This window comes from Mchenga conophoros, linkage group LG20 (assembly GCF_057382185.1).
Source record: "Mchenga conophoros isolate Kocher_MC1m ecotype Shallow Benthic linkage group LG20, M_conophoros_male_GT1.1, whole genome shotgun sequence".
In the NCBI taxonomy this organism is placed as follows: Eukaryota; Metazoa; Chordata; class Actinopteri; order Cichliformes; family Cichlidae; genus Mchenga; species Mchenga conophoros.
In genome coordinates this window covers 4,999,039-5,023,238 of record NC_140545.1, presented here as the reverse complement: position 1 = coordinate 5,023,238, position 24,200 = coordinate 4,999,039, and the positions used below count along the sequence as shown (strand labels likewise).

Here is a 24,200-nt window from a genome sequence, read left to right as displayed (position 1 = left end):
GTAGACTCTATGCCTTTTTTTTTCAATACTACACTAACAAAACAACAGGACAAATTAGGACAAGACAGACAAACTGTGCATTTAAATACAAATAACATACATTCAAATAAAAAAAACAACAACACAGGTTAATGTTGAAGGTGTATTTGATGTGCAGTGCGTAAAAGCTGAACACAGGCATTACTTTTGTTAGTTTTTGGCTCAAGAGAGAGAAGAAAAAATAAATTAAACGTAGTTAATAACAATAATTATAACCATTATAAAATAAAATAATAATACTAATAGCCATCATTATCATCATCATCCTATTTCCTATTTCCATTGTCATCGTCATCTTCTTTTTTGTTAGTATTATCATTCAACATATTATCATCATACATATGGCTATTAAAGTATAAATGAGTCTCTAACTACAAGTTAGAACCTTATAGCTTCATATAGCTATACTTATATCTACACAAGTATAGCTTTTATAGATTGTGATTATAATTAGTTAAAAAGTTAAAAAGAAAAATAATACTAATAAAAATAAAAGTAAAAAAAGGAGTCACTTGGGTCAAACAGGTAGGGATTATGTTGTAATATGTTTTTAAATGAGCCTCACCATCGCACATCTCTGAGCCACTTCCGTGTGTAATAGTTTTTCAATAAGATACCTCAGGCTGTTCATCACCTGTTTTGTGTCTGGATTGTTCATTACATGCAAAGGTTTTCGGCCATATATGCCCTATAAGCAAAACTGAATGTGACACTCCTGATTTAAGAGAAAGCTCGCAAAATTCTTTTGCAAAGAACCACTCAGTTAGTTTTGCAGCACTTTTAATTAATGTCCAATGAAAAATATAATTTTCAAATTTTTTTGTTGAAAAAAAAAACAAAAAAACAACCAACAATTCAGATTCTTACTTTTCAAAAAGACATTCCTGCAAGAAACTTATTAGCCAATTGAATAGAAAAGTTGATACTGCTTTACCACTCTCAAATATTTCGATGAAATATGATCAAGTAAGAGAGAAAAACACAAAAAAGCAGTCATGGTTTTACATAGCTTCCACAACATACTCATACTTAATACAGATAATCAGGCCAGACTGCAATATCTGTGACCAACATCTATACCAAAACAATAAACAGATGCGGACACATTTGTTGGACTTTATCACATCTGCAAAAACCACTGTACATTATCACAAATCACTTTATTGCCACTTCCTCAAATATGGAAGCTAAACTGCGAATGTTTCTAATAAACAAGGGGGCTACTGTGTATAAGGAGGTACTGAAACTAGTAATTTATTTTTGTAGTGGTGTTGCACACCAGACTGATATGACCTAAAGAATAGTTGGAGATAAGCAAGTCCCTCAGACTTGAAATGCTGATGAATATTTAGGGAGAAATGGAACATGGGGGTGACTTTGGTTGATTTGGCCTTTTTCCAATCAATCTGCCTATTTGAAGTTGCAAAAACGAGCGTAACATTGAGTTAACAAATGGCTTGGATTCTAGAAAGTTCTCCCTTTACACTCTGTTTACTGACATCATGTTTACCTCCTCATAACATCTGAAGCACAAGTAAAAACAGGATGTAGAGAAAAGTCTATACTGCATCTCATAATTTTTAGCTGCACGCATGTTAATCAGGGCAGAGCCCGAAACTGATTCAGCAATATACTTTACAATTTGCAAAATAAAAAAAAACACACACACAGCAAAGAGTAGCCCATTAATTTGTTTTTCCTGACTTAAACATGCAGTGCTTAGTGGAGCCCACATTGAAGGACACTGGCGAGCTGTATTTTAGGTCTGTTCCACAGTGAATCGCTCAGTAGTTTAAGGTACCTTAAATCCTCATGCTGTGTAATCTACACCTACACTTGCTCTAACTGTACAGAGACTTGTACAAAAAGTAGAGACCTTTTAAACCGTTTTGCAAAAATAAAAGAGGCTATAAATAGCACATTATTTTCTTTCATTCAAGTGGACCCTGCACGACTTACGGAATGACATACAGCATGTAAAGTAATGCGAATGCACCACAAAATGAAATGACACAGCATACGAGCTCACTTTAAATAAACGCCATATTTTACAGCATCAGATATGTCAAAGTGTGGTTGTGCTTGACACTGCAAGCATGAAATCGCCCTCATGGCACCTTGTACACCCATTAAAAAAATGCAATGGAGATCACAGTTTAAGTGCATATTTAAATATTAGAGAACACACACAGACACACACACACACTCACAGATGCGTACTGCTCTTTCTAAGATCATAGACCTAGTCCAGGTTTACACTTTCAAAGAAGGCATGACATCAATACTGCATTTTGAGAAAAACATCCACAAGTCTATGGCTTACATGAGTCTACGGATTGTCTTATTCTGGGACCTGCTGAAGCTTTTTTTTTCTGTTCTTTTCACCAAACATATATGAGATCTTTGCCTTGCGCATAAAAAAAATCGTATATTTCTCCAGAAAAAGGGAATAGAAAAATAAAATAGAATTGTAACTTCAAAATCTAAAATAAAACTGATTACACTTTCATGGTGTCTTTTAAATATGACGCTGGAGTCAGCAGACAGTCTGCTTAGCTTAGCATAGTTAAAGCAAAACAGCTAGTCTTTCTAAAGGAAACAGTCACTTTTAAAGATCACCAATTAACATGGACTGTGCGCAGTGCTGCAGTGGTGAGCACTGTCACCTCAAAGAAATAAGGCTGGTCTGCAGTGGGGGCTGTGGTGGAGTTGGCATGGTCTCCTGTGCGTATCCCTGTGAGGTTTTTCCTCCCGCGGTCCAAAGATATGCTTGTTTGATTAACCAATCATCCAAAATGGTCCATAGATGTCCATGGATGCGAGGAGGGACATTACCCCGCCCCTTTCTCAATACCACATAATATAAGCTCCACCTTCCCTAGTACCCTAAAATGGATAGGATAAACCTAGTATACTTAAATCTCACTTAAGCTAAAAGGCAAGTAAGTGTATTTCTTAAAATAAGAGTAGTATCAGGGTACCTTTAGCTATAGGTACACACAGCCTGGTACACAGGCATGTTTTCAAAATAAAAGTCCTACATTTTCTTAGACTATACTATAAAATGCTTCATGTGTATTGGCACATATTCTTCTTCAAGGCAACATTAGACAACAATGTTAGAACGACAAAAAGCATCACCTCTTTTTGAAATATTCTTTGCGACCTAACAAGTACATCAGCACTCATTAAGTAGTTACCACAGTTAAATAAAAATACAATAATGATAATATATATATTTTTTAAAAAGACACGTTTTGCAAAGATACAGTTGAAATGAGAGGAAATAACCTCATAACAGCTATCGTGGGTTGTAAACCGTACGAAAGTCTTGAGGTGAAACTGCTGTTCCCTGCCAAACAGAGCCTCAAGTCATCATAAAGTTAGTTTGCAGCTTGCTCCCTGTTGAGTAATGCAGTCGATGAGATGAACTTTCTGTTTCGGTGATTCATGACACTTTGCATGAGCAGATGGTTTTCAAGTAGCAATTTCAGCAAATCAAAAACAGGTTTATTCTCTGGGTTGAAATGCTCCTCGTGGCAAAGACATTCCACTGATATATGGGAGGAGGATGAGTGCGATGGATTTTCTTCACTGTGAAAATACTTGTGTGTGTGGAAGTGATGCTCCAGGATTATCTCATTATCTTTGGATGCCTCTGCTTAGTTGTTATTTACCACATACAGGCCACTGAGATGTAAACGTTTGCTAAAGAGCTTTTCAGAGTCTTTGAATTCCTTCTGTCAAGTAAAATATTAGACTGTGTTTATGTGTATAAGTTAAAAATCCATGTATTTGGCTGGGCCTCATGTTTCATTGGTTCAGTGTTCTTCATGGTCTATTATCTTTGGCCAGTGAGTGCATCATCCAGTTGACCTTGGTCTTCCAGCTTTCCCGCAAGGCTTCGTTGAACTTTACTTTGAAGTTCTTCAGCGCCTCGTCCTCTGTTTTGCCCAGCGCTAAAGAGTCCTTTTAAAAACAAGAAACCACTAATTATTAACATTGTTGTCATTCTCCTCATAATCATTAACTGCTACATCATAACTGTGGCATACCTTTAGATACTGTATGTCTTTGAAGGACGTGAGTTCAGGTAGCCCCGCTGCCTTCATCATGGCGAAGAGGTTGACAAACAGCGTCCCGTTCCGACACAGGATCTTATAGGCCCGCTCACAGTACTCCCTGAACCTGATGCAAAAGATGCAAAAACAAACACGTTTCATAAGTTAGCAGAACCCCAGAACAATCCATCCATCCTTTACTGCTTATTCAATTCAGGGTCACAAGGTGCCTGGTTCCTATGCCAGGGTACACGGTCTATTACAGGGCCAAGACAGACAACACAGACTCCACACAGAAAGGCTCCAACTGACAGGTGGATTTAAACCCAACTCCTTCTTGCTGTAAGAGGACAGCGCTTGCCACTGCACCACTGTGCCAAAGTCTATAACTATAACTACGTACGTGTGTTAGAGTTACATGTTTTTATTGTACCTCTCAAATTTCTCACTGTTGTTTGTTCGTCCTTGCTGGATCACGTGGACAAAGTCATACGTCAGGATAAAAGGCACGCGCTCCCTGTTGATCCCGAGTTTCCGCTTGAAGTTGCCCAGGAAGTGCCCAAAATCAATGTGGAACAGCTAAAAAGCAAAGTCTCACTTTAGTCACTACGTCTGAGTCTCCCAAACACTGACTGACCTAAACAATTTGACTCCAGCATGTTTCACCAAAAAATTATTAGAATATTACAAAGCACATTTTTTTTACCAACTCCAACCAAAAACATTACACATCAATCAACAACATAATTTTGCTGAGATTCAAACGTGCAGTAAATCTTACCTGTCCAGTTTCCCTGATCATGATGTTGTCATTGTGACGATCTCCGATGCCCAAGACGTAAGTAGCTACACAGTAGCCAGCGCAGGACAGTGTGAACTCCTCTATCGCTTGATCAAGTTTGTCCCTGGTGACATAAAAGGTCACAGAAACGAGGAAGCAGAACGTGAGCGAGTTGTGTTCTTACAGTGCTTTCACACTTCTCTTATATTTCCTATATCAGCCTGCATTACACAAACGCAGCCATGAAGCAGAGTGTCATCGGTGACAGAGCATATGAAATGTTCAAAGAGGAGTTCCTGTGGCTGATTAACGCCTGATCGTCACATCCTTTCGCAGCCTAGATGTGCGGAGGGTTCATTGTGTTTTTTATACTAATTTTCTCACGCTGCAGTGTCCGGGCTAATTATCTTTGTATTCTGTGGGGCCATCAGCCTGGACACACCAACGTGAAGTACAGAGGCTTATTCATTACTTCTTCAAGGAGCTTTTAGAATAGACAAGACCTTCAGACTGTCTGGCATCAAATAAAAATCTACTCTCATTTAATGCTGCTAAAGATGCTGCTCTACTTTGTGCTGCTCTATCCGGTTTTAAAATGCTACAAGGAAAAAACACTTTTAAGAAAACAATTTAAGTAAAAAAAAAAAAAGAAACTACAAGATGAAGCAGTACTGTTTACTGCTCACAAGAAGTGAAATATTTATATCAAACTATGCAAGTTTTCCTGAATGGGACTGGGAATAGGATGAAGGCTTGTGTGCCTTAAACACCCTTTTTTTCATATTCTTAAATCTTATTTTCTGTCCTTCCCCTCCCCCTTCTTTTCCACATGAACAAAAATGGATAATTGATCGCAAACATATTATTGTTTTACTTAAAAAATATCAATACCCATCTGTGGCTCAATATACGCGGCTGCTTTGTGCTAAAATCAAGAGGAGTCGATGAAATGATGAGATGCCGCTTTGGAAAATTCACATGATGTTATCGCGAATTTCAAATTGAAAAACTTCTTTCTTGACACTTGACAAGTCAGCGCTGTCCTAGGAGGACTTGGGGAAGTCCCCACAACAACCTGAGGGAGGTTTATGGGGGGAAAAGGGTGCATATGCGGATTAGCTCACCCCACTCCTGCTCTGTGTCTTCTGTGTGGTTTTATGTCATGCTTGGCTGTGTGTATAATGCACCTAATTTGCTTTGCTTTTTGAGGTTAAATAGGGTCATCACCTCTACAGAGTGTCTACACCAAATAAGATGACAATCGGAGAGCTTCTGAGAGTTGCCATTGTGCCAGAGTTCATCGTACTCACTCGGGATTCTTCGATTTGAGCCAGTTAAGCAAGGCGTCCTTGTTGAAGGCAGCGGTAGCGGCGCTGTTGCTGCTGTTACGCTGGATGTTGGCAATTGTGTCAGAGTTCTTCACAACCTCGATGAGCCCCATTTTGTTCCCGGTTGACAGGCAGCCGTACGGGATCATCCTGTGTTTGCCAAGTCGAAAAATGAACAGCGTTAAGGCTGGTGGACAAGATTTCCCCGTGCACAAGAGGCAATTAGTGTAAGAACCAGCTCCTACCTGAGATCCAGACCTTCTTTCTTCCACAGATTCTCCATGAGCTGGATCATCTGCAGGGTCAGCATGTCTTGTCGAAGGTCTAAAGGTGACAAGGAGAAATTGATATATCTAATCCTAACTTTTCTCTCGCATGACTCGTTCCAAACCCACAGTTTTTATCTTCCCAGCAGATTTGAATGTGCAAACCAGCCCTTAAACTAAAACAGGCACCTTGAGAAAGGCATGTTCGACCTTCTTGTCTCTTACCATCTCCATTTTTGAAGATAATGCCCACCATGTCTCCTTCAACTGCGGGATTCTTGAACATCAGCCAGAGTGGCTTCATCTTGGAGTCCATAAATCTGCATCTATCAGTACTGTAACAGCAAAAATGCTCATGTTCATTTTCATCCTTGTACATATATTTTTGCTCAGTAACTGATATCCCTTGTGAGCTGTTGTATAAAAATGATTTTTTTTTGTCCATGACGACACTGACAATGCGCTCATATGTTTGTAGGAGGGAGAAATGAGAGTAAGTTGCTGTGATCCTGAATCAACTGAAGAGTTAATTTCTCCGTGTACCACTTAAATGTATTTTTTTTTATTCAGTAAAGCCAGAAAAGGAGCCAAAGTGGCCTTTGCAAAATCCAATAAGGAGGACAATAATGCATAAAACAATTATGCTCTCTTGTGTGCGTTTGCATTTGTGTGTTTTTCTGGGCCACTAACCAGATCTCAGAGAGGATGATGCTCGGGTTGAGTGGTGACAGAAGGTCTGACAGGGCCTCCAGGTAGGACTCTTGTCTGATACACTGCTTCAGGTCCTCTGCCGTCACCTTCTGGGAGCCCAACTTGACAAAGTCACTCAGAGCCTTCATTTTGCCCAGAGCCTCATTCTGAGTGTGTGAGAGTTAACACAGAGACTGAGAATCAGTTGAAAACACACAAGATCAAAGCGAAGGTGAGTAAGAATCAGGAGGTGATTACCTGTTTGGTTAAGAGCTTGATGTGATGGATATTTCCCCTGCAGTAGGCCTCGAGAATCAGGCCAAAGCGCAAACCCACAGATGCCACATGAGTCTCTGACCTACAATAGACACAAATCTCCAGTCAAACAAAAAGCTGACTCGATCTTGTTTTTCTTTCTGCTCCCTTTTTTCTAACTAGCTTGTATTTTTTAAAGCTAGCCCCTTCTCACTCACCTGAGATGCCAAAACAGAAAATGTCCGATCCTCCTGTTGGACAGTGCCCGTTCTAACAAGAAAGTGGTAAGGTCACAGTCCAGGTAGGACTCGTACTTCAGGACCTGGACCAGCTGGATCAGATAATGAAGCAGCTCATCATCACTGTGTGCAGAGAAATGTGGCTTATGCGGTTAACAGTCACAACACAGCATGCCTGGCACTGTAAGCTTCTGAAACAGATGTGTGTGTACCTGAGCTTTCTGAGGCATCTGATAGTGAAAGAACGAACCGCTGGGTCGGGAAAACTGTAGTCTAAGAGCTCCAAGGCGTGGATGGCAGGGAGGTCTGGCCAGTTCCTCAGTAAATTCACCATCTGAGGAGAATCCAAGAATTATTTTCTAACATGATGAGAAAAATCAAGGAGATTTTGACAATTTGAAGATTAAAGCAGGCTGCTGATGTTAATTCACAACTCGATATTTCTTTCTGCGGCAGTGACATTACTATAATTTTGCATGATTCACTGTTAAAACATTCCTTAGTTTTGAAGCTCCAAAAACCTGTAAAGTCACACATTTTCTTGCTCTTGTTACAACAAAGGTTTACTGCAAGACCTCTGTGGTTGGTAAATATTACCAACATAATATTATAAATAAATATTATATTACATAGATCAGAGCTCATGGTTGCCTGTTTTCTATAGATAGAACTTTATTTTGAAAATGTAAAAGAATGAAGTACAGCTGGCATTCATGGACGTTTGCTAAAACAAAATAAAACACCCAATATAAACTATTAGTTGTCTGTATATAAGAAACTAAGAATACATACTGATATGGATATGTGTAACTGTAAAGAATTATAGACCCTTCACTCACACACACAGATACACACTTATCTACACTACATAGTATTCATCCCAGTTTTAATAATCCTATATAGACTATCATTTCAGATGAAAAATTTGACTTCTTTGAGCTTTTTTCTGATTCGTTCACTCCTTGTTTGAAATTTTGGCCACTTTAACCCTTAAAGCTAAGCTAATCATCTGAAACAAAAGGTTTTACATCTCCAGATCGACTTACAGACATCAGTGAAAAATACAAAGAATAAATAACGCTTTACTCGTACCTGAACTACATCCTCACGCTTATTCCACTTGGTGATGAGGAGGAGCTTGGACAGACTTTCAGGATAATGATCGCGGACTTCGGTGCGGAGCTTCCACAGGAGCTCTTTCTCGTCCTCGAAAAACTCGGTGTAGTTTTTGTTGTCCATGAATTCTTTGAGCTTAAAGTACTACAGAGAGCACATGATCCACACACAAAGTTATTAAATTTTCTGCTTTAAAAACAAAACAAAAATTCTAACTATGTAAAATTTGTCACATGTGAGTCCTACCTCGTCTTTAGTGGCTAAACTTAGATCACCATTCCTCTCCATGTCACATATCTGAAAACACGTGAGGATTATTGCTTGGACTGACTGTCATCAAACAAAGATCCAAATATGTGCTTCAGCCTCAATAAACATGACACAATAATTCTGTGTAAAAATCATAAAATGACTTCATCATTAAGGAAAATGTTTTTTGGTATAAACTGAATGTATACAAATCCTATAAATTTCATTTAACTATATTCCATTAAATTTAATAAAATTTTACACTGTACTTCACGTTAGTTCACCTTTTTTTTTTTTAATTGTAACTTTTTTTGTGTAGTCTTTTGGGAGATAGTACCTTTTCAAGTGGAGGGTAGTAGAGGGGGTGTGGCCGGATGTTGGGAAAATGAATGAGAAGTTCAGCGGCGCTGTCCACATTAGGGTTCTTCTCAACAGTTCCCATCGGGTTCAGCAGGTCACTTTTCTCATCTGTGATAAAAATATCATATATGAAATGATGAAATGTTCCATTTGGTGGAATCTTCTTCTCAGTTTTTAGTCTTTCGTCTAAGAAAACCACTCCCCCGCCTGGCAAACAGGTACTTCAGCATCTGCAAACAGGCTATCTTATTGCATCATAAAACACAAAATGTGTCACTATGTGTGATTTGGGCGGCAAGACGTGTCACTCTGGGCATTTCAGAAGCTCTCTGCGTGCTTCAAAGTGTTGTGGAGGAGGTGTTTTTTAAATTTTTTGAAGAGGATGAAAATGTAAGAAGAGGCAAAGCTGAAAAGTACCAGGAACACACGGCCATGTGGATAAGTGGAACTCCCCAGTCTTCAGCTGGTCCTTGTAGTCAAACACCATGGTGTTCACCCAGGCTATTGGACAATCCTGAAAAGACAAAGAGAGAAACTTTATTGTTTCACTTCACACACCATCTTCAAGCTTGAGGATCTTGGAAATGGTTTAAAACTGAGTCAGAGAATGTAAAAGATGTACAGAGGAAAACGAACCTGCATAGCTTGCAGCCTGAGCTGAATTATGTTTCCTCAGTTGTAATAAAATCATGTGCAATACTTGGGCAATACAAATCTTTTATATTTCAAGCTCTTTCCTCTCTGAAGATAAAAACGTTTGACTGAGAAATCTTTTTTTTTTTTTTGCATCATAAAAAATTAAAATCAAGATTCTCTAAAGGCAAAGCTTTTTTATTCTTTAATCTAAAATGCTTTGAATAATTAACCATCTCCTGCCCAACATGTGCTTTATTTTAAAGGTTCACTTGAATTCAAAACTTTAATATTCTAATTGCAATAAACACTCTGAACCTTGATTGCGGTATATTTAATTTAATTCACCGTTAGACTTAGAACCGCCTCCAAAAACATGACAATAAAACGTTAGGAGAATGATTCGTTTGTATTTCTAACTTCTAAAGTTCTCTATAAAAAGAATTTGGGTTCCAAGAAATCAGTAGAAAAATGACTTCCATTATTTCAGTGTGTTAAAAACAACAAAAACACAGTTAACACATTCAAGTTAAAAAAAAAAAGAAGAAAAAAAGGCAGTGCACATAAACAAGAGCGGCTAAAATAGCTCAACTTCCGCCAGCCTTTCTGCTGTCTGGCTGCAGGACTTCTCTTCCAGGCAAACAAAGAGAGAAGTGGCTCAGAAAGCAGAAGTGGTCTTAATGGCTATAAAACACACCTGGGCTACATGTTTTGGAGGTCTGCACAAACTCGAGCGCACAGCTGCTGCGTCGCTTCAAAACAGAAGATACTGCGACTACAGTAAAAGGGGAATTTGTTGTTCTTGTTCACTGTACCTTTCATTGTATACAGGGGAGGTTTGTGGGGGCTCTTTCAAATGTGGTATTTGAGTGTACTGCCACCACTGTAGCAGCTGTGCACCGTCCTGAACAGGACATATTTTATATTCATTTATATGACATAAAAGGAGCTGCTGCAAGAAGCTGCTGAAGCCAATCAGCATCCAACTGAATCCAACTTGCTTATAGTTAAAGTAACATATTAAATTTTGCATGTATTAATAAAATGAGAGGTCATTTGTTTGCTAGTAACATGCCGAGTGGAGCTTTTTTAACAAACATTTGTCATTTCGACCATAAACAGAAATGTGTATGGCATTGGTGTCAATTAATTAATTTTATCAAAAGTATGTTTTTTCCCCTCAGGTTAAAAGTTTAAAAATCTCTCTATGCTGGAAACTTCTTGTTATATAGAAAAGAAAAGCATAAATTCTCTTAAATTACTAATAATTAGTAGCTGCTCATGAATTTCTGTCAGTTGAATGACTGATTCAGCAGTTAATGTAATAAATGTTTTAAAGATAATTGGTGCATTAATGTCAGATCAGGTGTTATTGTCATTAGTATCTACATTTTGTGCTTTTTTAAACTATATTTTTGGGCCTTCCTTGTGTCAGGACACAGGGGAAGACACACTGTAATTGGATTCTGGGCGGATCTGAACTTTTTGCATTAGCCAAACAAAATACAGGTGTCCTGCTGAACCCAGTCAGCTAAACCAGCGTTCAGTTACTGACTGGATTTTGGCAAACAAATTACTCTTTCTTGGAGTGTTTGCCTCGCAGACCTTCAGGTGTCCTGATCAGCCTTAATTTTTCAGTTTAACAATTACACTGAAGTGTCGCCCTGGTATCACATACTTCTTAGTCAATACTAATTATTTTCAATGATGGAGCTGTAGCTAAACAATTATGTGCTTATCTTATTGTTAAACCACTAGTTTAAACCACAAATTATTATGATTTTTTTTGTTTAGAAATAAAACTTCATCATAAGCGGTAAAGCTTTGTGCAAACGATTACAATGCTTTTTATATTATCACCATTATTACTATGTGCTCCACTCTTCAAAATGTAATTTCACATCATTTTTGCATGCTTTGCCAGCCATGTATAAATGTATGCAAAGCTATATATAAAAGCTGTCTGTCATGCTTATTGTTGTAGGCGCACGTGTGCCTTTGTGTGCAGTGAGGTTTCTTTGTTTCATATATATACACACACACACACACACACACATATTTATATATATATATATATATATATATATTCTTACACCCAGCACGCCCCTGCGGGCGGTTTATCCTTCAAGCTCGGGTCCTCTACCAGAGGCCTGGGAGCTTGAGGGTCCTGCGCAGTATCTTAGCTGTTCCCAGGACTGCGCTCTATCTGGACAGAGATCTCCGATGTTATTCCCGGGATCTGCTGGAGCCACTCGCCTAGCTTGGGAGTCACCGCACCTAGTGCTCCGATTACCACCATATATATATATATATATATATATATATATATATATATATATATATATATATATATATATATATATATATATATATATATATATATATATATATATATATATATATATATATATATCCTGTGTTGTGTTTGTTTGCCTAAAACACCAGTGAGAAGTAGGTCTTTAATCCTCAGTTTGATATATATCTTTTATAAAAATGTAGCCGTTTGCGTGGCCCATTAGTGCACTCCTTCACTCATTCAATTTTTGTCGTAATGCGATATACTAGCAAAGAGTCAATCAAAGAGAGAGTTTGTCTTCTGCTGCAGCCCTTACAGCAGAATAAACCTTTGAAAATGCAGCTGAACAATTGTTAAAACAGCTAGAAGAGTTGCAGGTGTAAATCCAACTACATGGATTTAATGTGTGCACTTTTCTTGTTCCTTTCTCTTTGTTGGCTTTTCTGAATTCATGCTTGTTAATCAAAAAAATGTTGCAAAGCCCTGCTGTAGATAAAATTGCTTTGTAATGTCTTAATCCCCCTCCCCCTCTAAGCTGTCAGCGAGCATGTAAATTTAGAAGGTTCAGTGTATATATATGTGTGTGTGTGTGTGTGTGTGTGTGTGTGTGTGTGTGTGTGTGTGTGTGTGTGAGAGAGAGAGAGATGAGGGCTGTGAAGATGAATTTAGAATTCCTTGAAAATGTTAGCCAATTCCTTCCTTCCTTGGACCGATGTGCAGATAAAAGGGCTGAAGCGGATGAAGTGTTAACCGCAGCCTTGCCACTAAGCACACTTGCACAACCCGACGCAGCAGAAACAACAGACCCACACAGAAGCTACACGCACTACACACAAGAGAGGAAACAGATCTGTTTGTGCTTGCGAACAAATTCACACCACCAGCCCAAAACACTGGCCTACTCAATCGAACGAGTAGTACGCTGAGACCCCAAAAGCATCACGAGTTACTGACACACTCACCGCTTTCTTGTTCTTCTTTTTGGTGCCGCGGGGCTTCTTGGTCTTTTCAATGACGCCGTAGAGCGCGAAACACAGGCGGCTCATGCGGGGCAGGTCGGCCACGTTTATGTCAAACTCCAGCTTCTGATTCCACAGCGGCTCGGAGCTCACTGTCACCTCCGAGCTCGTCACCACCTTACAGAGCAGCTCGCTGCCATGGAACAGACCAGCCTGCACTACAAGCTGCAGGGGAACCACAGATACACAGTAGTGATTAGATGGAGGCAAGACATGTGGTTTGGAAGCCGAAGACTTTAGCACTTTAGTGTGAAGGTGATTGTTTGTGGAAGATTTACAGACTTCACGAGATGATTCAGAGTTTCCTGTGTAATTCGAGCTATGAGTCAAAGAGTTTACACATTCGTAAGCGCAAACAGGTCTCCGTGCAGAGTCAGACACAAATGAAAAAACAACCGCCAGAGACGTAATTTAATACTGCACGACCATTAAGCTCCTGCCTTTCGCCAAATCAAGATAGTCCGAATTAACATTTACAAAATATATGAGCTGATTTCCCCCCTTCCCTCCAGGGGTTGTGTTTTCAAACCTCTGCTTGACATCCACAGACATGACTGATAATTATGCAGCAGGAAAAATTAGTCATGAGTCATGATGCTCTAAGGCAGCAGCACCCAGGAGTGCACTTGCACTTAATAACCCATCCAAACAGTAATGTAGTTAGTTATGAAACAGAATTACAAAGACAGACACACATTAACAGAGTTCCCACTCTTTCTTTCACTCTTTCTTCTGACACGGAAGGGTGAGCATGGAGTATCAGCGGATGTTTCCACATCCTTTGGCTGTTCTCGTACGCTCACTGACAGTTGTCAAATTTTGAGATAGGTCAGGAGCCCGTCTGCAATAGTAACATGCAACGCCTTCAAAAAAAGAAGTGCATTTGAAAGCGAAAGAGGGAGAGCATGTAGTCTGTCTTTTTTCTTAGAATCTAGGCCTCAGAATGAGACGTAAAAACCAGATAGACACTCCCCACTTCCTGTTTTGAAGTTTTAACCAACCGCCTTGATGAATTATGGGAAATGTGTGGTCTGTACCATGTGACCCCCCTTGTCATTTACATGTCAGCCCCGCTGTTCCTACAACTGAAATTGAGATATTGGTAAACAAGTGAATGCCACATTTCATTGAGCAGCAAAGTGAGAGAAAACCCACGCAAAACCACACCGACCTTCATTCCCTCGTCTGCGTTGACTCGTTTGCCTTGCACCAGGTGAATGTGGAAAGGCTCATTGATGGACCACAGAGAGGAGGTGTTTTGCTGTAGGAAGAAGTCAGAGGAAAAAAGGGAATTTAATTTCTCACTGCCTTGCATTCACACGGTTGCTCCAATTTCCTGTTTGGCCACAACTCAAAAAAACGAAAAGAGGGTAGACGCAAAGTAACATCTACTTTCAAAAGAAAGTTGGGGGGGGGGGACTTTCTAACTGAAGACAACTGCCAAAAGATTTTTAGCTGCTTATCTGACGAGCTTCAGATAAAAGTTTCAAAACATTAACGATATTTTTTATTATGCTAAAGCAGTTCCAACGTATGCTGCATGCGCAACTACAGCAAATGAAAGACAAGCCGTCAGATGTAAATTATCTACACCGAGCTGCGTGGCTTATTTCAAGTGTGCCAAAGTCCGCAGGCTAGTCGAGTAACAACTGCAAGAAAAGAGAAAAGGGGGAAAAAAAGAGCATGTGCTCCTCTTTTAATGAACGACAGCTACCGCCTGACCTCTTACCTTCTTCAGTGGCAGAGGAGGAGGTCTGGATAAGGAGCGACTCTTGTACACCTGGTTGCACATTCTGCCCTGCTCCTCCTGACATTTGGTGACGGTGGAGTAGTGCACCATGGTGAGGTGGGGGTTCTGGCCATTTCTCAAGCACGAGAAGATGTACTGAGGAGAGAGACAACAGAAGATTTACTGGCACAGCCATCAGTCAGTTCACCCACAGATATTTCCCAGTGTTCTGATAGCGCTGGTTAGCTCCTGAAGGCTGTTCATTTGCTGTAGGTTAATGCAGCTCAAATCTCATTATGTGTGGATGGATGCAGTTCCTTTCTGCAGGGCTGCTATACAGATATGAGTCACCCCTGCAGGTAGTTGGAGTTTCAAAATCAACAGTGGAGTCTCCGGCCACCAAAATCTTGACTTAGCCTACTCCTAACCGACAGTCATTTCAGTTATTATGGACCCACCTGCACAGGCTGAACGCAGACAAACGACACTAAACAGAAACTCGCACACATTCACAGAGAAAACAACAGCTTGTCTAGAATATAGAGAATGCAATTCACAGTTTCAACAAAGATCAGCAGAGAAAGTCCAACTTTTCACAGTTCGTTTTTTCAGTTTGTGAATAAATAGATAAACCTTCATCTTAAAGGCGCTGTGGGTTAATATGTCAAATAGCATGTGTATTTTTTTTTAAAGACGGATGCTGATATGAAATCAATTAGGTAGAATAGTTCATACTGAGTCTAGCACATGCCCACAGGAACGAGGAGGATAAAGGCCCCCTAGGTGCCCTCTGAAACACTTCTTTGTGGCAAAACAGAAAGAAAAATGACATCTGTGCTGATTATTTGTTAGCACATTTTTATGTCTCTCTGCAACTCGTCTAGAAGCGAAATACAAAAGCTATCATGGCAGAAAATGAGCCTGAAAGAAAATTGGACTCTTGGGAATTATCATCCAACAAAAACACAAACCCAAAATAAAATTTGACAAACCTACACAGGATTTGCCTCAAAGCCACAATACGAACATCTAAAATTTCTAGTCCAGAATTTGGTTAAAAAACAAAAATGGGACTGAGTCATTAAACTAACAAAACCAACTGTGAAAAAAGAGAAATAATTAAAGTGATAAAGTTAAAAAAAAAAATTCTATGCTGCATTTTCACACAATTTTCTGCTCCAAGAGTTTATTTTATTCGATTAACTCACTTTGAACTGACACAGTGGGTGTTTCCCATAGATGAAATCCCACCTCCCGTTGACCTGTAAGGTGTAGTCTTCAGGTTCCTGTCGCATTAAGCGGAAAACGGTAGCCTTCTTCTTCAGAGCGCTCTTCATCAGAACCAAGGGGAGGTCATGAGGGTCCTGCTGTAGCATGAAGCTTTCCTGTAAGAGCAACAGACAACATCATTCAAATAAAGAGTACGGCTTTACAGAAAATCTTAAAATTGCTGCTTGTTCCTGAGTGTTGTTTTGAAGGTAGTGTTTATGGTGTGGGAGGGGGCTTTCCAAAGGTGATCACATTTACTTAAAATCACCTCCACAATGTGTCTGCACAAGGTGGAACCACAGTTTTTCCAATCAAAGCTACTTTGCTTTTTGCGGGTTCCCTGCTGCCCCATCATACCAGAACATTAAATTTGATTAGTTTGAACAAACTGGACTGTATGACTCATGACAACTTAAAAAAACAACAACTGATGAACTCACGTCAGAAGCCTCAAACTTGACATTAATGAAGATCTTCTTGATGTTTTTTGTCTTGAGGCTCTGCGGCAGGGAGCAGCATGGCTCCAGTTCACATGGGAAGCTGTACTCCATCCACTTCTGCCAGGGCAGACTCTGTCGATCTTGAGCCTTTTCTTCGCAAAACGCCCTCATCTTGGTCCGAAACTCATTTACCTCGTCATTCTTCTGAGCTTCAAACTCGTGCAGACCTGGAAAGTTGGTTAAAAAGTAAAAGGAGAACTTAGCTTATCATTTAATTAACTGAAACACGAAAAACGTTCAGATGAATAAAGAAAACATAGAAAAGAAATTATGCCATCAGAATAGCAAATTTTCCCTGACTAAATCTATAAGAAACATAGGCTAAAATGTAACAATGCTATTAGCCACGTTTAGCTTTAAGTCTGTATATTTGAAAACTTTATCCCTGAATTTTTCAAAAGTTAATTACACGTAAAATATGAGTGGAATCATATTATAACTATCTAAAGAATAATTATCATTCCACTCATAATATATTCAGAATACATGAGAATATGGGGGGGTTGCTAAACAAATAAATTAGCTTTAGCTAGTTAGCCGAGCCGAGCCCTACTTTTTCAGGTTAGCTACATTAGCTTATAGTATCTTTGGTTAATTCACAGAATCATTATTTTTAATTACTGTGAACCTACTGTAAAAACCAGAAATTCCTACAGCAGTGAAAAAACAAGAAAGCTTCTGTCATTTAATGATTACTTTTGTGTAATATGAACGGCAATGGCTGTAAAACCTATATCTCAAATTTAAACCTTCACATTTTTCAAAGCTGTGAAGCGGGCCAGATTGAAATCTCTGCTGGTCAGATTTTGGCCCCTAGGCTTTATATTTGACATTATTGGCTTATAGCTAGCCAGCAACCTGCTTTACTTGTAAAAAAAAAAAGACGATTAGCATCGTGGATATACTGTAACTCAGAAAGAAAATGCTTTTTTGTTAATAGTTCCTTCTTTTGAGCAAAGTGTTATTCTGCTAACTTTATAGTCTCCGAAAAATAAGAATACTTTTGTTCCAATTAGCATTTTAACTCTGCCAAACCAAGGCTTCAAAACTACAACCACAGCAACTTTTCATCAGTTCTCATGCTGTAAGTGTGCTGTGGCACTTGTTGCAGGGGTCTGGATCAACAACTGAGCAAAAGAAGACATTTTTGTGGCACTAAGAACATAGCAGAGCCACAGTAATGGTGACAAGTGGATGAGATCAAAGCTGCTGTGCAAACATTAAGACGTTATCAGGATGAGTGTTGCAAGTCAGAAACTCTCATTTCATTTCTCTTTTTTAAATGCATACAGTCACTTGTTCTGTCTGACTCTGAGAAATCTAGTAGACTGGGCAGCAATTCAGGGGACTCGAGCCAGACTGGAATATCTCTATAGCTTAATGACAAGAACTCTTCTCTGTAATCATGACTGATTTAATCTCATAGAACAGTACCACAAACCCTTAAAAGCAAACAACAAAAAAACAAACAAAAAAACCCTCTATAGACACTGCAGAGGCCCACCTTTGCCAATTAACAGGCTGATTTGGGCGTTGGTGAGTTTCTCCACCCGGTCGCCCTCCCTCGCCACCAGCCTCAGAACACACATGAAGGGCCGCACATCACTTATGCGCCTCGATTCTTCCTCCAGCTCTTCCCTTTCCGCCGTCTCGTTGATGCAGGTGAAGACGTATCCATCAGGATCGCCGAGTCCACAGAACAGGGCCTCACTTCTCGCATTTTTCCAAACCATCTGAAATAAGAGACAAGAGGGATAAATGAACACAAGAGCCCCAGTTTTGATGAGCTGCCATGCCCAGTTTTCATGAGAAAAAAAAACAAGACTGTCCAGTTACTGTTTTCAAAATTAAAACAAAAGCAAATGATCCTCTGATTAATCTAATGAGCTGAAATAAAGCAAGAAAATCATTGTTTCTAAAGCTTTCCTAAAATTCCTAGTGAATTAGCAATGACTGGAGGGCCATTTCATCTATTAATCATCCTAACAGCATCCATGAGTATCATTACCTAACGCAGCTAAATCAAACAGCCCGTAGTGGCAGAAGTGTTGGCCCGTTCAGCAGCACGTTCACATTTTAACAGCAGATCTGCTTCGGCAGAGTGCTGGCTGTGTTTCCCAGGGAGGAAAGCTGCAAGCTCCCTCTCTGTCGGAAGCATCAGAACCGGGGAGCATTGTCTGAGCGGGGGCTGCGTTTTAATTAGTTTAATGTCTGAAGAAAACATTAAGTCAACCAATTTGTTTAAAAGCGTATTATTGTGACTGACAACAAGATTTTGCAGTCTGAGCGTCTGAGCTGTTATGCTGCAGTCAATCAATTACAGTCTCCTGGAAATACAGTGCTCTCTAATAATAGACGCAACGTGTGATTACATTACACATCCACATATCAGTGAGGAGTTGAGGTTTCAGAGACCCTTTTAAAAGCAGATGCCGATGCATGTGAGCGTTGGGTTGGGGTGGGAGGGACACTGTACCTTTTTGATGCTTTTGATGGTGTCGTTTCGAGACACGGGGAATTTGAGGAAGATCCCAGTAGGCAGCAGGAAGTCCATGTTGATCGCCTGGTCCCCCTCCTTCTCCCACTCCTCCTGCATCCCATACTTCCCTGGGGGCATGGTGACGGCCTCTCATTTACTGCCAGCTCCTCTGCTGCTCACCAGAACACGAGCCGGCTGTCCACACACAGAGCAAGCACAGCCGGGGTTAATATGTCCACTATTAACAAGTGTCCCTGCATGAGCTGTCTGCTGTTTGTTCCCAAAACACTGGATAATGCATCTTTAAGAGGTTGTAGTTGAAAAAGGAAGAGGACGTGCAGGTTGTAAATAACGTGAATGAATGGTAGCTTATTGAAGGGCCTGGCCTGCACCTGATCCCCTTCCTCCTGATGGTGATATAAGAGCACACAGATATTTTTAAAAAAAAAGAAGATTAAGACGACCTGAGTGCTTCTATCACGTTTACTACGTGCAGTTCTGCCTTTAATGGTCAAAAGGAAATATTCAAGGGTCAAATCAGGTGAAACGGCGCTTAAAGAAACTTCAGCTTTCTGGTACATCTGCTGAATAAAATGCAAATCAGAAAAATGGAAATGTGCTTCTGCTTCCCGCAAATGTAACGAAGTGTGTGTGCAACGAGAACAAGTAGGGTTTGCAACGTAAAGTAATTCTACACTATTGATTTTCTTTGGTAAGAGGAAACTTGCGCTGTGTGCGCTGCATGTGAATAACAGATGTAGGCTGACTTGTGCCCACAGCCTAAACAATGATAAATAAATAAATGTTAAGCTTTTAAAATGAAGCTCACAGGACCGGATGGATGTCAGATACGCTGTGATATATCTGTATATTTTGAAATGAAAGGCTAGAATGGAAATAAAAAGATACGGCGCATCCAATCCAACACGCAAACGTGACGCTGCGCCGTTGTCAGTAAAACTTGTGTCATGGCGAAAGCCTTGCCAACCTGTTAGCGCACACACTTGCCTGTCAGCTCTACAACCCGGTCATCTCTTCATGGCTTTCCCCCCTTTCCCCCCCGTCTTCTTCTTTTTGTTGTTTTTTATCGCAGTGAAGATGGAAGACGGAACATCACGGAGACGTGGGTCGCTCAGATCCGGCGGCTGCAGGATCTATCCGTAAGGAGGAGATGAGCAGGGTGAGGTGCTGTAAATCCGAGCGCTCGTACGGCTCCTGTGAAGCAGTGGAGTGCCTCCCTGCCTCGGTGCTGTGCGCTGTCAATCAGTGGGGCGCTGATGTTGCGCTGACCCTGACGGATGAGCGGCTGCGCGCTGCCTCACCAGCTCTCTCGCTCTCTCTCTCTCTCTCTCTCTGCGCGCGGGCCAAGGGACCGTCCGCCAAAAGTTTGCGCGAAGTGAAAGTACACCGCTCTCTCCACCTCCCGCCCTCCTCCTGTCTTAGGTGATGTATGTAGGAGACTTTAAAAAAATATTTCAAGCTAAAGAATGAAACAATTAACTAAAACCAATTTATAAGAATTTAAGTAGAAGCCGAATTAGTCGCAAGCAGGTATGAGGGCATGTTTGGTGTCTGAAAAGTGAGTCACTTTCTGGAACTTTCACGCTATTAACGCTGATTTAATTTCCGTATACAGGCAGCAGGGGAGCACCTGTGTGAGTAAAAGCCTGTGATGAAAGAGATGTTTAATAATTCTGTCGATGTTAAATAAGAGGAGGACTCAGTGCGTCACCGAGTCGATGGGAAACTATTATTTCTTTCATTTTGGAGAATATATATATATAAGTGTGTGTGTGTGTGTGTGTGTGTGTGTGTGTGTGTGTGTGTGTGTGTGTTACAACGCGTTGTCACACGTGACTACAAAGGCAACGTGGGATTTGGAAGGTAGCGGTAGTGGTGGAAATCTTTCAAAGTAGCAATACCACAATGTGGATACACAAAATGATCCCCCCCTCCTGAGGGGAAATATTTGAAAATCTTGTGAGGGATGCAACATTTGGCTTGTTTCATTCATGAATGAGTGACATGAACGAGACATATTTTTGAGTAATAGGGACATAGTTTGTAAGCTGATGCTTTAATTTCAATGATGGTATAGAAGTTAAAGAGCAGTCCAATGCAACCTTTTTGGCTTTAAGGAGAAAAAAACAGTCTCACTTATTCTATAGGCAAACTAATTAACCAGTTATTCATGTAATAAATCTTTAGATTAATGAATGAAATCATCATTTTGCCTCTTGATTTGGCAACATCATCAAATTAGGAAAGTTTTGCCAACCTTTCAGTGAGGGTAATAAAACATAAGTAATTTATTAAATGAACAAAGATAAATTTAAGTAGGTTATTTCCTCTTTTGATTTCCTTCCACTTTTGCGAGTTTCACGAGCCAAAATAGATCAGACGAGGCTTTTAGTTTTTGGAATTCACACAGAGTTTAATTCAGTACATTCCCAGTTATTTATGTCTGAATTTATAGCTGCAAATAAATGTAAAGAAGCAGATATTTTGTGGGGGAGGAAAGACAGTAGATTCCAGCTGGCAGCCAGTCAAACATCTTAAATAACAAAATTAATCGTGTTTCTTCAGACAATTTTTTTCTTCTTCTTGAAATGTTGCCGTCTTCTGTCAAAGTGAAAATCTTGCTGGGAAGCCTGCCTTCCTGTTTTCTTATATCTGTTTAAGACTATTTGTACTTAAGCTTTACCACAATCAGTGAACAAAGACACCGCGCTCATCATGGAAGTGGCTCCCGAACCACGGCGGTTGTACTACCATAGAAAGGGGAAATGCAGGGGCCAACAACAACAGCAGCGTGACTTTACAACTGTTCACTAACTAACATTAGCAAACAGACAAAACAGGTTTTTCTTTTCTCTGAATTCTGTGCCAGACTTTTTCTTAGCAAGTCACATAACATGCAAATAAATAGATGATCTCAGTTGTGTTTGTTCAGTTTGGTTTGCAGGTGTTGATATTTCTGAGTTGTGGTCTGGTGCTGCTAGATACGTTAGCTTCCTGTTTAATGAGAGGCTACTGTCTTGAGCACTCAAGAGCTACAAGATTCTGATCAGTATTTAGAGAACACACACAAATATGTGTTTGTGAGTTCACCTCTGACCAGCTGGTAAAAAAACCCCAAAAAACAACAAAAAAAAAAAACAGGAAGTGATTGTGCAGAAGAGAAACTGTTTGGCCAGATCGGCAGACTGAAAGCATGAATGCTTCCCACCCTTTGCCCCGAACGGAACTATTTTTCAACTACGAGCCAGAAAAACCCCTCGACAGTAAACAAGCTGCAGAGCTGAATCTCGTAAATGCGCTATTCATCTCGAATCTGATGGCAACTCAAGATTAAACTCAAATTAAGAAAACATTAGAGTTACAGTTTCGATAAAACTGAAAGTATAGCCGTTAATCAGGCAGTCCAACACATGGCACAATAAAAAAATAAAAAAAAAACACCAACAAAGTTTAGACAGGAAACTTTTACAGTTATCATATAAACACATGTAGTTTGATCACGTGATGTTCAGACGTGTGTGCCTTGTTTACCGTCTTTAAGCTTACCCACAGTTCTGTGGTGCATCAGGAAAAGGGTCTTGACTTCCTTTCTGTGCGTTCTTAAGAGCTCGTGCTTCTTTTTTTATTCATATGCTTTTTCTCTTATTGTCCCTCGACTTTCTTTCTTAATGGGTTGTGTAATATACGACAGAGCAAAGTGGCTTGTCAGTACTATCAGGTCCCCATTTCTGTGGTTCAGAGAAAGCCGCTGTTTAACATCGGTTTGGCTCATTTATGCGACAGAAATCCCCACCAGTTTCACATTCAGGTAGAAAATGAAAGTTTTCTTCTTTTTTTTTTCAATCCACTAGAGAAGTCTATCACCTAGATGTGATTAAAATGTAATAAAATGTGCTGAAAAGGAGTCGTGTTTTCCAGCTGGCATAATTTAGCACATTTGGTTTTGAGTTCACCCACGTTAAAGCACGTTGTTCGCCGTCTAGTCACGATACTCAGAGCTTCTTTGCATCACTTTGACTCATAAGATTCCCCAAATGGTTTTACAGTCTGGAGCCAAAACTCTGCTGCTGCCCTTAAAGATCATCTCACGTGAGGTCAGACACAGATGAAAAGAGATTTAAATGCTACCTGTGAGTTTCGTGACTTCTCCAGACACCCAATGTAGTTTTTGTGGAACTAAAATTGAGTAAGAGATGAGAAGAGATTTGAAGATGAGCCCAGTTTGGTTGCAATAGTTGAGTAAAACATTTTAAAAAGAAGCGGAAAGAAGAGGAAACCTTACATTAAGGGTGTTGTATTTTGTATATACATTTTAATTCAATTGATTTATTTAAAGGGAACAGTGCATATTAATGAACAACATGTCACTTTTCACCTGCCAGGTCAGAGCAAAAAAAAAAAATAGGAAAGTTAACACAACATCAGACAGTGTACAGCAGTATGGTTCAGACAGCAATATGTAAAATTACAACATGAAAATTCACAGTACAAGAAGAAAACACATAACAACAAATAAATATAAAAACATACAGCATCAAAGATGACACATAAAATTAATGGTAACAGATCTGATTCCTCTTTAGCCAATTCACTTGTTACAGCAGCACAAGAAGAAAAGGTCAATTAGAGATATATTAAAAAATAGAAGTAGAAAAAAAGACAGAAAAAAAGCCAAAATACTATATTATGTGCACATGGTTACTATAGCTAGTACATTTTTTTTATTACAGCTGGAATTTTATTCCAAATATTATAATAATAAACATTATTTGGGGGTAGGGGATAGAATCAGAATCAGAATCAGAATCAGAATACTTTATTGATCCCTGGGGGAAATTATTAGTTGAGATAGTTGAGAGATACTGATTAG

The 24,200-nt window shown here is 39.7% G+C and overlaps 1 protein-coding gene across 3 annotated transcripts; it reads right to left on the bottom strand.

The window, feature by feature from the left end:
* Positions 1-802: 802 nt before the first annotated feature.
* On the bottom strand, positions 803-23,035 carry pik3cd (phosphatidylinositol-4,5-bisphosphate 3-kinase, catalytic subunit delta). Of its 3 annotated transcripts, none has more exons than XM_085258616.1 (23): positions 22,877-23,035; positions 19,307-19,504; positions 18,335-18,563; positions 16,771-16,997; positions 16,270-16,446; positions 15,062-15,217; positions 14,504-14,593; positions 13,276-13,497; positions 9,802-9,898; positions 9,362-9,492; positions 9,022-9,072; positions 8,752-8,919; positions 7,872-7,993; positions 7,639-7,782; positions 7,424-7,523; positions 7,166-7,332; positions 6,701-6,810; positions 6,455-6,533; positions 6,192-6,359; positions 4,882-5,005; positions 4,534-4,679; positions 4,095-4,227; positions 803-4,008 (listed from the first exon to the last, which is right to left on the bottom strand). In XM_085258616.1, the coding sequence occupies exons 2-23, from the start codon at positions 19,445-19,447 to the stop codon at positions 3,871-3,873; spliced, it is 3,120 nt and encodes a 1,039-aa protein (XP_085114742.1). In that variant the 5' UTR covers positions 19,448-19,504; positions 22,877-23,035; the 3' UTR covers positions 803-3,870. The 3 variants fall into 3 exon arrangements, with proteins under 3 accessions (XP_085114742.1, XP_085114741.1, XP_085114744.1); XM_085258615.1 differs by lacking the exon at positions 22,877-23,035 and adding an exon at positions 20,318-20,595; XM_085258618.1 differs by lacking the exons at positions 18,335-18,563; positions 19,307-19,504; positions 22,877-23,035 and adding an exon at positions 17,463-17,513.
* Positions 23,036-24,200: the final 1,165 nt, after the last annotated feature.

Coding starts and splice junctions, on each gene's coding strand:
- pik3cd (XM_085258616.1), bottom strand. CDS start 19,447: ATGCCCCCAGGGAAGTATGGGATGCAGGAGGAGTGGGAGAAGGAGGGG. Junction 14,594..15,061: donor CTCCTCTGCCACTGAAGAAG/GTAAGAGGTCAG, acceptor TTCTTCCTACAG/CAAAACACCTCCTCTCTGTG. Junction 7,524..7,638: donor TTTCTGTTTTGGCATCTCAG/GTGAGTGAGAAG, acceptor TGTCTATTGTAG/GTCAGAGACTCATGTGGCAT.